This window comes from Lingula anatina, chromosome 4 (assembly GCF_051362555.1).
Source record: "Lingula anatina isolate TDL-2025a chromosome 4, LinAna3.0, whole genome shotgun sequence".
In the NCBI taxonomy this organism is placed as follows: Eukaryota; Metazoa; Brachiopoda; class Lingulata; order Lingulida; family Lingulidae; genus Lingula; species Lingula anatina.
The window spans coordinates 24,040,494-24,053,118 of record NC_141770.1 but is presented as its reverse complement, the minus strand read 5'-3'; the positions used below and the strand labels follow the sequence as shown (position 1 = coordinate 24,053,118).

The 12,625-nt window shown below is 35.0% G+C and overlaps 2 protein-coding genes across 3 annotated transcripts; one reads left to right on the top strand and one right to left on the bottom strand.

The window, feature by feature from the left end:
* Positions 1-52: 52 nt before the first annotated feature.
* LOC106179227 (palmitoyltransferase ZDHHC3-like) lies at positions 53-5,595 on the bottom strand. 2 transcript variants are annotated; one of them, XM_013562764.2, is made up of 8 exons: positions 5,493-5,595; positions 4,478-4,621; positions 4,101-4,308; positions 3,680-3,804; positions 3,255-3,351; positions 2,938-3,031; positions 2,424-2,554; positions 53-1,783 (listed from the first exon to the last, which is right to left on the bottom strand). In XM_013562764.2, coding segments are annotated over exons 1-8 (960 nt in total). In that variant the 5' UTR covers positions 5,495-5,595; the 3' UTR covers positions 53-1,624. The 2 variants fall into 2 exon arrangements, with proteins under 2 accessions (XP_013418218.1, XP_013418219.1); XM_013562765.2 differs by having other exon boundaries at positions 2,950-3,031.
* On the top strand, positions 5,554-12,556 carry LOC106167270 (exosome complex exonuclease RRP42). Its single transcript, XM_087011342.1, has 9 exons — positions 5,554-5,695; positions 7,000-7,101; positions 7,317-7,411; positions 7,865-8,030; positions 8,703-8,773; positions 9,434-9,557; positions 10,580-10,638; positions 10,984-11,080; positions 11,653-12,556. Exons 1-9 carry the CDS (start codon positions 5,639-5,641, stop codon positions 11,755-11,757), a joined length of 876 nt encoding a protein of 291 aa, XP_086867468.1. The 5' UTR covers positions 5,554-5,638; the 3' UTR covers positions 11,758-12,556.
* The last annotated feature ends 69 nt before the right edge of the window (positions 12,557-12,625 follow it).

Sequence of the window (12,625 nt, the reverse complement as noted above, 5' to 3'; positions counted from 1 at the left end):
CAAAGTATTTTAGCACGGGGTGATAGACATAGAAATAAGCAGACAACAAAAATACAACAAACTTTCTTTATAAAAATTATAACAGCAAAGGCCTTATTATAACATGACCACGTCTTCAATTTCCATATATTAATTACTGCATAAAGGTTTATCAAAAGACTTCATATTTCATAAATCATTATTCTAGACACAAATGGAATACAACATAATCGCTCATGGTCCCTACTGCAATCAGGAACAAAAAAGTTAATCACATAATCTTTATTTATATTACTTGAAAAACAAAATAAAAAAGAGATTTGTCAACGTACTAATTTCAATCCTGATTCATCAGCAGTTGAAACTTAAAATAAAATGACAAACTTATTAAAAAAAAATTGCCATCAAGAAAATCAACATATTCACTATCATCCTACAATATAATTGTTGTCGTGAAGTTTATGTTAGAGAGCATATGTACCACTAGTTCGGCAATGTTCGGTTTCTGAAGAAAGTAAAGGTTTTACGTATATCATTACTAAACAACAGCTATATGAAAAAAAAATGCAAACTTTGGTAAAAATGTTTTCACACATGCATGCATACAGTATATATACAAGTATACCGCTTGTACATTTCATAATTGTAAAAGTAGAAATATTACTCTTGATTTTCAATACAAAAGAAATAACTTTCTTGCTAGATCTCTACTTTGCTCCTGTGTAAATATTTTTATAGTATTTGTAATTGTCAATTAAGTCTTGGGCCCTTGTCAAAAGCTTCGGATGTGAACCCGAAATGCATGTCATGTTCTTCATAGCACTGGCATATTCACAAAAAAAACACTGCAGAATATTATTACCCATAAATAAGTACACCCCTTGTGACATTTAATGACCACTGTAAGAAAGTCTTCTCTCTCTTTTATCACCTTGTTACTTTATCACCTTGTTATCTGAGAGTATCGCGGCAGTCTGGTTGCTACTGTAATGCACACATCTATATTCAAATATGACAGTACTTAATTATAAATGTGCACTGCCAGATCAAGGGTATTGACCCCCCTAACTTGTTAAATATAAAACAACTAAAAGGGGCACATTTTTCAACCAGTTCAATATGTAAGACCACAGGATGAAAAAATTACTTGGTTTTGTCTTGTTTTGGTGGCTATATTTTTATGATGAGGGAGAAGTGGGAAAAGGGGGATTAGGGGCAAGGGCAAAAAAAAAAAAAAAAAAAAAAAAAAAAAAAAAAAAAAAAAAAACCCTGCTGAATGTCAAATGGAAACCTGACAAACCTAGGTTTTAAATATCTTCAAGACATGATACATGTGCATATATCTACCAGTCGACCAAGGTATTGTGAGAAATGCACCAACAGAGTATTGTGCACTTTGTCAAACAATATTTAAAGTCCCAAATGACTGCCTTTCAACATACATCACTCAACTTCTCTTCTGGTTAGAAAGATAATAATTTTACCCAATCTCTGCTATGTGAAACTGTAAAACCACTTCCTTTCAACTCTAGGTTCAAGAACAACATCTCACAATTCAAGACACTTTCTTTACAAGGCAATGCGATGACAAGGTCCCCTGTGGTGTTTTAAACATCCTTGGAGGCAACAACAGAGGCATTTTCTGTTATACAGTATACAAGTATGCCTGTGGTTTCCCTATCACTGGTGTATGGAATGGTGAGAACCAGTTAATTGAGAAGGGGTGTCCAAACACAGATTTTACATTCATCCACCATGACCTTTTCTCCCAGGTTGCATCCTCCCTTTTTAAAGATTCAATACCCTAGAATAAAAATAATCACAGGTTAATATATATTTTCAGTGCTAAATACTGCAAAACCAGGCCCTAATGCATAACACTGGATCTGGAAATTCCAATCACATCAGTCAACAAAATATGGATAATGCATATAATGGACTTGGCAAATAAAATATCCAGTCCCAATTAAGGTGCTATACATGGGTTTATTGTACAATTAATTATTTATATGAAGTCATCTCTTGTAACTTTATCCAGAAAATATTGCCTAAATATATTTACAAATGTTAAAAAATTTCTTTGGGACATGAAGCCAACACTCTTTTAAATACAAAAACTAAACCACAATAAAATGCTGTCACTGGATATTTTCTCAGGGCCACCCTCTTTTTGTTAGTTTGAAACCAATTTGACAGTTACAACATTTCTTTTAATTGTAAGGTCTAGTGTAAATGCTCTTTTGCATAACATACGAATAAAAAAATCATAATATAAAATACACCTTGGGGCATCTGCACCAATATTTATATATCAAAACAAATTCATCATTAAACATTTACATAAACTGTGTGTTAAGAAGTATTTTAACAATATGAAAAAGGAATGCAGTAAAATATACTACAATAAATCATTTTCCCAAAGCTGGCTCTTCTTGACAACTTACAGTTTCATCTGAGCACACTGCTGCCATCTGTGTGCCACACATGATAGCTGTGAAGATTCCAAATAAGACACCTTCAAATATGAGAAATATGAGAAACACTGTCTGAGCTGCTGGTGAGTAACGACCACATTCTGAAAGGATGGCAAGAAACATCATATTAATTCCATAATATTTTGTGTCAGTTGTCTCCACCAATTTTCTGTACTTTTTAAGTTGCCCTGCTCAATGTATTGTTGTAGGTTCTATTTTTCCTAACCTTGTCAATAAAATTATGTGAAGTCCACAGATAAAAGAAAATGACTTCAAATAACCTCAACAAACTCAAAATGTTACTCAGTGACAAACTTAGGGTTACACTGGATAACAAATCTTCCAGTTTTCTCATTTTCATACTTCCATAATACCAAATTTACCTTTCTTCATTACAATACCATTCAACCATATTCAAACATATTCAATTTAGTTTTAAAATTAGACTGACTGTACAGGTGTGTTAACTGCAGACTGGTCTCACCTTCATGCTCACCTTTCCAATCCTGGCCTATACAAGAGATGAAGTGATAGATTGCCATGTACAGTGCATGGCAGGATATGAGGCATATATACAGCTGAAACACAGAGGCAAACTTGGTATATTTCTGTGTACATATAACCTATATAAATATGCAGGGAATGAAAGAGTATATAGCAGAAAATTTCACAACTTTGAAAAGGTTTTAGACGTTACATTATTACTACCTAAATTAATGTGTATGGAATGAAATATATGTAGGAAACAACCAAACTGATACTGAACCACCTTACAATAATATTATATTTGTTGATACTAACAGTGAAAAGTACAAAATATTTTTGGTTATTTTCTCCCACACAGTTGTTGACCCAAGGGCAGTGGTGGTCCATCTTTTTTATACATCTGCGGCAAACACTGAAATACAAAGTAGTTTATTGTCAAAAACATATATATATATATCGACTAGTAGGTCATATGCATCATTATTTGTGGTAGTTAAATCTTGTTAAGCAATTTCAACATCAGAATCTGAAGAAAATATCAATTAACAGCCTGGATGATACTCAAGACATCCATGGCAGTTGGTCTAAAAGTTCTTGTCAAATAAATAAATAAAATTACAATAATAACTGTGATGAATATGTGATACAAGCACCAATTCCAATGGAAACATTTATCATATTTTTTCTGTCTGAAATCACAGTATGTTGTTTTGATCACTACTACTACTAGATGTCCTCACCTACAGTGGTGTGCCCTGTCAGGTTTGATACTGATACACTTGGGACACCTGTACACTATCTGACCTTCTTTTAATCCCAGCTTCATTATATTTTCTTTTGTAGCATTGCCTTTGGGTACAGCCCCCTAGATAAGATGAACATGTACATGCAGTATATATAGTCACTCATACCTTTAATTCCAGAATGCATGAATTATTTTGTGTCATGACAGGTGAGATACTGAAAACATTACTGTATTTTATGTGTAAGTCAGTATTTTCTGACACACACACACACATTGCTATATTTTCCATCCATCCACTCATCCATATATTCATACAAAAATACTCTCTCTCTCTCTCCCTCTCTCACACACAGAGACACACATGTAAACACACACACACACACACATGCACACACAGTAACACACACACAACTTACTGGGTCTGTCAACATTGCACGAGCATGTGAGGCCACTGCCAGGAATGCCAGCCCTTGGAATATACAGCAGTTCACAGCATAGTAGGTGGTATGTTTGGAGAAGTCGGGCAAGATCAGGATCCACATGACCACAAACTCAGCATAGGTGATCAAACCGTAGGTGAAGACTGCACAGATGATACCACAGATATCCTTCACCAGCCATACACTGGAAATAGATGTATATTTTTATTAAAAGAGTATCAAATTATTGTTTTTTTCTTTCACTTCTTTCTTTTAAGTTATTCTCCTGTTATATTAATAAAAAAATATAACAAGAATGAAAAGGAAATAATTATACAGAACACAGTTTGCTGTTATAATACAGTATGTTTTACCTGTTACACTGCTGCCACCTGATCCCAAACTTTCTCCAGAATGGTGCACAGTCAATGTGTTTGATGTTGTCCTCCTGCGGTAACTTGTCTGGGTGGCCTGGGTACCGCCCTGCTGACTTGATCATTACACCACCAACCTGTTCCCTGGTGTGAGGATTGAAAAATAAATAAATAAATAAATAAATAAATAAATAAATAAATAAATAAGAAGCAGTCTGTGGTACTTGTGCTCTTGAAAAAAAAAAGTTACATTTTCTTTGAAAAGAGACTTCATGGGTTAGGAATATACTTATACAAAATATTAAGCTGTGAATTAGCGGTGGTAGTTTATTATATAAGCAACTGCAAATACATGCACATAAATAAATATTAAACAGAGTTTCTGTTATCATTTGTTTTAAATAGGGGAATTGGAATATACTGCTTTAATAAATTGATCTGAAATACAGTTTGCTTATGCATGCATGCCTGCCTGTTTTTAGGAGGAAACTTACACCAGCCTATGTGATGTTTAAAGCCTTAATATAAAATCATTCACTGCCATGAGGTTGTTTTATAACTGTAGTTCCTTTAATTTGGGATGTAACAGCACACACATGTCAAATCATAATTTAATGGCATCCCTCTTTTTAATTGTTGCGCCGCTGTATAATATAACTTTAATCGCACTTCCTCATTACAAATAAAATAAATTTACAGTGGAAAATGAGAGAATTTACTCACAAAATAATCATTTTGGTAACGAAAGGTTGGACAGATAAAACAATTTATTGCAAATGTGTTTAAGGCTAAACAATAAATGTTTCATAGCACAGTTATTATGATACTAGATCTACATATATAAGATCCTCGACCACTGATGGTCAACAGAGTCGAGACGACAAGTCAACAAACTAAAAAGTCACGACACAACAAACACACGCCGGTAATAAAAACTGGTTCCGGTGGCATTTAATCATAAAACTGTGGTGTTACAAAGATATCCAGGTTCTATATTCTATTCACAAAGACTTACATTTTCTAAAGTTCTCTGCGTTGGCAGTAAATTCTCTGAATAATCCCACCGGACATTGGTCAACAGTGAGCTGCCATATTTTTTAACCCAATATTTGTGACGTATCAGTTTTTGTGTACGTGACGTATTTCACAACCGGCTGCAGCATGGCCGAGGTTTTGTTGAGTGAGGCAGAGCGTACTTTTATTATTCACGGCGTTCAGGTAATTGTTTGAAAGTGTTGTTATCATTAATTGACCGACTGATCATTCAGCTCACATTTAAACACGCCATATAAAAGTCATAATATGTCACCAAGTGACAGGTATTTTGCCGGTGCTACCCTGTATCCTGGTAGGTATATCAGAAAAATTTTCAAACTGATCAGAAAATTAAAATACTTATATCATCTGAAAGGTAATGCAAAAACCGGATGAAATCATTTGGAATTTTTTAAATATTCCTACAAGCAACAAAGATATTGAAGTTTTTTAACTGCAAAAATCCACCAAAAGTGTCCACACTTCTCAGCTCAAAACCTGTGCCCACTGACCAGCAGTGATCACTCAGGCGCAGCAGAGCACCCTGTGTGTCTTTGTGTGCTCAGCCTATTGTCTGGCTCACATAGCCTGTGACTAATCAGGGCAGAGCTATTTCCCTGTGGTAATTTTCACATCATGTAATATTGCGGATTAAATGAACTATACTTCGCAACCTTCAAATTTCATGATTTTTCTACATAATATAGCAAATTTCATAAACTTTGCTGGATATAAATTTCAAAAAGATGATACCAGCACTTACCTGAAATTTTTTAGCATTTTGTAGAGGCAAAACTTAAAACAAGCAGAACCGAAACTTGTCAAAGACTGCAACATGGGAAAATCATGTGACCGGATTTTACTCTTTGATTTACAACTTATTTAGTTAATGGCTTGTATTAGTTTTTTTACGCAGCACTAAAAGAGAGATTTAAAAAAGGGGTTCCATAGGCGAACTGTCAGCAGGCCGACTTCAGTTTAACACTTCACTGCCCGTGGACAGTTACGACTGTAGCGCCCCTAGCGGATTGTGATCTACCTAATCCTGGGCTACTTATGATGGGCCTGGCAAAAACACAGCCATGATCCCTTTATTTATTTATTTTTTACTTCTCCTCATGTGTATATTTATAGAAAAACGTTTAAGAAGAAATTTGCTGATGTTTTCGTTATTACTTTTGGGGGTTAGGGGGAAGTAAAAGCCATAAATTTTAGGAGAAAAGTGGACACCATCATATGACATTGCCACACACACACACACACACACATATATATATATATATATATATATATATATATATATATATATATATATATATATATATATATATATATATATATATACACACACACAATATACGTACGTAAATATGTATACATGTACGTACTTATGCACATACATGATGTACATATATGAAGGAAAATGAAAAGATCTGTTTTATTTTTCAGCCACATTATTTCCCCTTATAATTACATTGTACTTCCAGGATAATGTGCGTGCAGATGGGAGGTGCAGTGAAGATTACAGACACATGGAACTGGAGACTGATGTTGTGTCAAATTCTAACGGATCGGCCAGGATAAGACTGGTATATTGACATTAAAATAGTGCACACAGTTATCCACATTTGTAACATGACAAAAATAAATTAAGATTCAAACAAATGAAAAAAATAAATGGATCGAAAATAGTATAAAAGTATATAATTGAAGTGAAAAAAATGAAACTTTTTGTTTGCAAAACAGTGCCTCTGTGCGTTAAGCATTTCTGGTATGCCTTTTGCATTCAGCTATATCATTTTAGGCCAATACTGATGTTCTTGTTGGCATCAAGGCAGAGCTCAGCCCTCCAGCACCTGGCAGACTGGATGAGGGACGACTAGAATTCTTTGTAGATTGGTAGGTGTAAATTTTTTTGCTGATGCTTTATTAGATTTTTTAAACATTGAGTATGTTTTATGTGTCTCCTCTTCCATCAGATCAAATGTTTTAGATATATAAGATGGCTTTGTCTCTCTGTCTGTCTGTTTGGTAGTCTGTCGGTCCATGCAGTCATTCCTTCATCCACCTAACCAAATGTCCATCTATCCGTTTTATTATCCAGGTATCCTTTTTTAAAATACCAGCTTACTGCCCTTCATAATGTTAGTATTAGTAGCACTATAACCATCCAACTATTTCTCCATTCATTTTTTCATCCTACCCCATTTTCCTACCACCTGTACACTTTAAAAAACCCTATAGCTAGTAATTACCAACGCCTAGTAACTACTAGTACCAATCCCCCCCAACCATCCCCCCACCTGTTTACTCCTGTATATTAAGTTAAACTTAATCCATGGCACATTCCAGCTCTGCCAATGCCACGCCAGAGTTTGAGGGCAGAGGGGGAGAGGACCTGGCCACTGAGATAGGTAACATGCTAAGTAGAGCCTATGACAACCCTCGCTGCCTGGACCTAAGAAGTCTGTGTGTGATTCCTGGACAACAGTGCTGGGCTTTGTATATAGACATCTTGGTGAGTGGACTCAGGGGTGGAGATGGGGGTGGGGTACTGGGGTGGGGGTGACCTAAGAAGTCTGTGTGTGATTCCTGGACAACAGTGCTGGGCTTTGTATATAGACGTCTTGGTGAGTGGACTCAGGGGTGGAGGTGGGGGTGGGGTACTGGGGTGGGAGGGGGGGTGAGGTGAAAGAGGGGGGTGGTGATCTGAGAAATCTGTGTAGGCTTTGTATATAGACGTATTGGTGAGTGGACTCAGGGGTGGGGGTACTGGGGGTGGGGGTGTTTGTTTGCAAAAGATCCATACCCTGAAACCTAGTTACACTTTGACACTAAGTTTTCCATCACCACCTGTTACAGTTATATTATTTAAGTCATCAATTCTTGAAATTTTAAATATTCCTATTGAGTGTTAGCAACAAAGTAAAAAAATAGGGTGCCTTATTGTTCTATTCTATACTGTAAGAGCACCAAAAGTACTATGTAGAAATGTTTTTAATGATTTTGAAATTTTGCATTTGAAAGATTTATAATTTTTCTCATGATTGAAAAGATCAAGTAATTGTCTGTTGATTTATCTTGTGATTGGATTTATTTGTTAAAAACTACAATTTTTCCAAGCAATACTTTTAAAGTTGTATACATATAAAGTATATGTTAAGAAGTTGTTATATGTGTTATGTTCCAGCTGTTAGAATGTGGGGGTAACGTATTTGATGTGGCATCTTTTGCTGTGAAGGCTGCTTTACATAATGCAAAGTAAGTGACTTGGGACATAATATGACACTCATAGGTTTATTTATTGATTTTTTACATTGAGTGAAGATATGTGTTTAAAAAAACCCAAGTAGTAAGTCAGTAAATAAATGAATAAAATTTACTTACAAATAAAAAAGAGAATATCTTTAAATACCACGATTTCTTATACTGGTAAGTTGGGTGTCATTGAAATCTTTTAGAGTAATTTTGTTCTGAGATAGTCTGGCTGTGGGCTAGCATAAGGTTTCTCCTAATAGCATTCATAATAAGGGTAACTCTTTCTGATACATTCTGTATGTGCTAACATATATTACACATCAGAAGTTACTGCAAAATGAGAGTGCTAAACTTCGTGCTAGTTGTGTACATTTCCATGGCTATATTGAATTATTGTTTAGGAAAGAAATGAAGGGGATGCATGTAGGTGTGCCTAATGTAATATACTTGGAGACTGAGTTACAGTAGCTTTGTATGGTAGAATAACCAATACACTATTTGGCACAGAGTTTCATCTCGATGGATTGGTACCATATATTTGTATATATATAATATTAATCTGATATCAATCGGATGATGCCAGTGCCCAGGAAAGTTGTAATAATATTTGCAACCTCCAGGATTTCGTTATTCAATTTTGTTTTCTCATGTATCTGCGTACAGACTCCCAGTGGTGACTGTCAGTGAAGAGGAAGGTGGGGAGATGAATCTCGAGTTGTCTGATGATCCGTTTGATTGTAAGAGGTTGGATATTTCACACACACCATGTTTGGTCACAGTCAGCAAGGTAATGGCATAAAATTTATTTTGATATTTTTCATTAACTTAGCATATTGCAGTATGTATCTTTCATAACAGTTTAATAACCAGTTATTATAAATATACAAAACATTGTGATTGTCCAACATGAATACTGCATTCCTCAAAACCTATGGCCTGTAACACTAATCAAAATGCTCTGTTTCACAGATGTTTGTCCAAGTTTTTGTTCAGATATTAGTCCATAAAGCACAAAATGTTAGCAGGAAATATCTTAGCAAATATCATTTTTTAAGGAAATAAAGTAACCAAAATTTGTTCCATTGGTATTTCTGTATGTTATAACTATTTGAGACACCATGATGGCATTTGGTCAAGCTACAGGCTAAGTGGCAATGTTTTGACATAAGTACTTGTTTATTGTGGATTTTCATTAGGAGCCCCAGCATTTGGTGTCATTTCCATCTGTATGCACCTTACATTCTACATCTGTTACAATGGGTCAAACCCTGATCCTAACTCTAAGACACAAAGCTTGGTTGACTGCAATTCAAGATATATCCAAAACAAGTCACTTTAATTAAAAAGTTATTGTTCTGAAACCATGTCTTTCTTGTTATAAATTAAACCAGTGCAATGTGTCTTTAATCTGGACTAGCACTAATTTGTCTAGGGTCAGAATACACTTAAAATGTTGTTCTTAAAGTTTTGAATTAGTAAGACCATTGTTAAAGCTAAAAGTATTTTGCAAAGGAGCCACTTTGCCTCCTAACACTCATAGCTAACACCATTCTGTAGTTCCTACTAATTGGTTACTATACCAACTGTACTACTTGATTTCTAGACCAACAACATGAGACACTTAACTCACTCATTTTATTTTTAACTCTGCAAGGTGGTCCACTACTTTAATTTACAAGTGTGTTAACACTTTGCATTCATCTAACTGTAGCATTGAGCTCATCCACTTCTAGATTGGGCAACAAACATTACAAGTTTGTTAACACTATACATTCATGTTACTGTAGCGTTGAGCTTTTCCCTTTCTAGATTGGGCACAACCATGTGGTGGATGCGACGCTAGAGGAGGAAGCTTGCTGCTTGGCCAGGTAGGAAGGTTTTAGTTATGGTCAGATTTAATGTTAAGGATAGGAATGGACCAGGTGTACAATTTATTTTTGTTTGTCTTAAGTGAGAGGATTTTCCATCTTTTCTATGCATAAAGGGGAGCTGAGAAAAATTTAAAGTTGTTTGGTTTTGTTTTTACTTGTGGCACTGCCAAGCTTATTTATAAGTTTTCTATAATTATAATAATCTTCTTACATTTTGCAAACTTAGGTCATTTCTGTTATTTGTTTTTGGTCTGCACCCAAAGCTTGTTCAAGAACAGCATTTGCCCCCCCCCCCCCCCCCATCCCCCTCCTGGTCTTTACAGATCTCTATCCTCTCTCCAGGTTGATGTTAGGTATAACAACAGAAGGAACCCTAACCGCCATGAAGAAGGAAGGCTCTGGAAGTCTGGACCCTGACAGTGTTTATGAAATGACGGAGGTAGGGCTGTAACAGCTTTATTAAGTTCTAAAGACTTTCTACCCCTCTCCTTGTACTAGAGGCATACAGTGCATTAAACCTTTATGTAGTATAAATGATAAATATTAAGTGATTTAATTAGAAAATAAACAGAAATAAATAAATATCAGTTATAATTGTTATGTTTGAAAAACATATGTGAAAAAAAATGGATATTTGAAAATTTTTCCCTTTATACCCTATCCATTTTGCCTATTCAGAAGCATTGAAAAATTAAGTCTGTACACTTGTTTCTAGCTATATAGATCTTATGCACAGTGTATGCTTTTTGATTTAAGCAATATAAGAGAAACAATAGTGTTTTAAAAACAAATTAGCTATGGAGTTAAGATTTTTAAAAAAAATTGTTATTATTGAGAGTAATTATTGCTGCTGTTGTTGTTCTTATTATTATTATCAGTAGCCATATTGCCACTGTAACACTGAAAGACATTAAATTTTGAAAGTGAATTTTTAATTTATGTGCATTTGATTACACACTTGCAACTTTTCTGTGTACGTAGGACATTTACTCTTGTTTTTTCACCTTTCAGTCTGGTAAAAAAGTCGGGCAGGCCATCAATGTTGCTCTTTTACATAAGCTTACAGAAGAAGAAAAACTGGGACTCACAAAAAGACAAAAGGGGTTTCTTCGATAGATGATTACTTTAATCAGTAAAAATATTTTTTTCTCACCGCTAATCCAAGACCAAATACTCTTAATTTTTTTACAATTACTTTCCAACAGTTACTTTTATTTTTTGTCAAAAGGTGCTGGTGTTAAGCTGGATGTTTGTCTTGGACCGAGAGCGCCTTCTACTCTCACACAGATAAAGAAACCATTCATAAATATGCTGTATCAGCCACAGCTGGAGTGAATCACAGTTTCCTTGTGAATTTTTATTTCCTGAGATGGGTATTGTCTTTCACTGATTTAACTCAGAAACCCATTTTATAAGCTTTTCTTGAATTCTCATTCTCTGAGCCATGTTTTTTAATCAAACAGATTTTCCATATATTGTAATTTTATCATCATTTTGTAGTCAGAACAGTCCACATGGTTTTCTCTGTGGGTGGTCCTGATAAGAGGCTGCTGTCTGCTGGCTCAGATAGCAAGGCACAGCCGCTCTCCTGGGTGTACTTTAGGCCAAGGTATGGATTGTCATTTAATCTGCCAACTGGGAGGAGTAGGCTTCACGCCTTCACTACGTCAAACCTCTTACATATTAGAGGCAGCAGAATAAGTAAGGTAAACGATGCATGGTGGTATAATAATCAGGTTTAAAACTTAAACTCGAAAATACATAAAAAATTAAGGGGTAAAGACCACAGGTGGAAAGTCGATTAACATGGAATTGTTAGGTTTGGTTATATTTCCAAGTTATCAACACATCAAAAACTGCTGGTCAGTTATTTGTACATTCATATGATTTCAGAAATAAAGTTGAACAGATTTAATTATTGTGTTTGAATGTGAAACCATTATAATTTACCATAATAAAAGGAACCCCACTGTATTTGTAATGA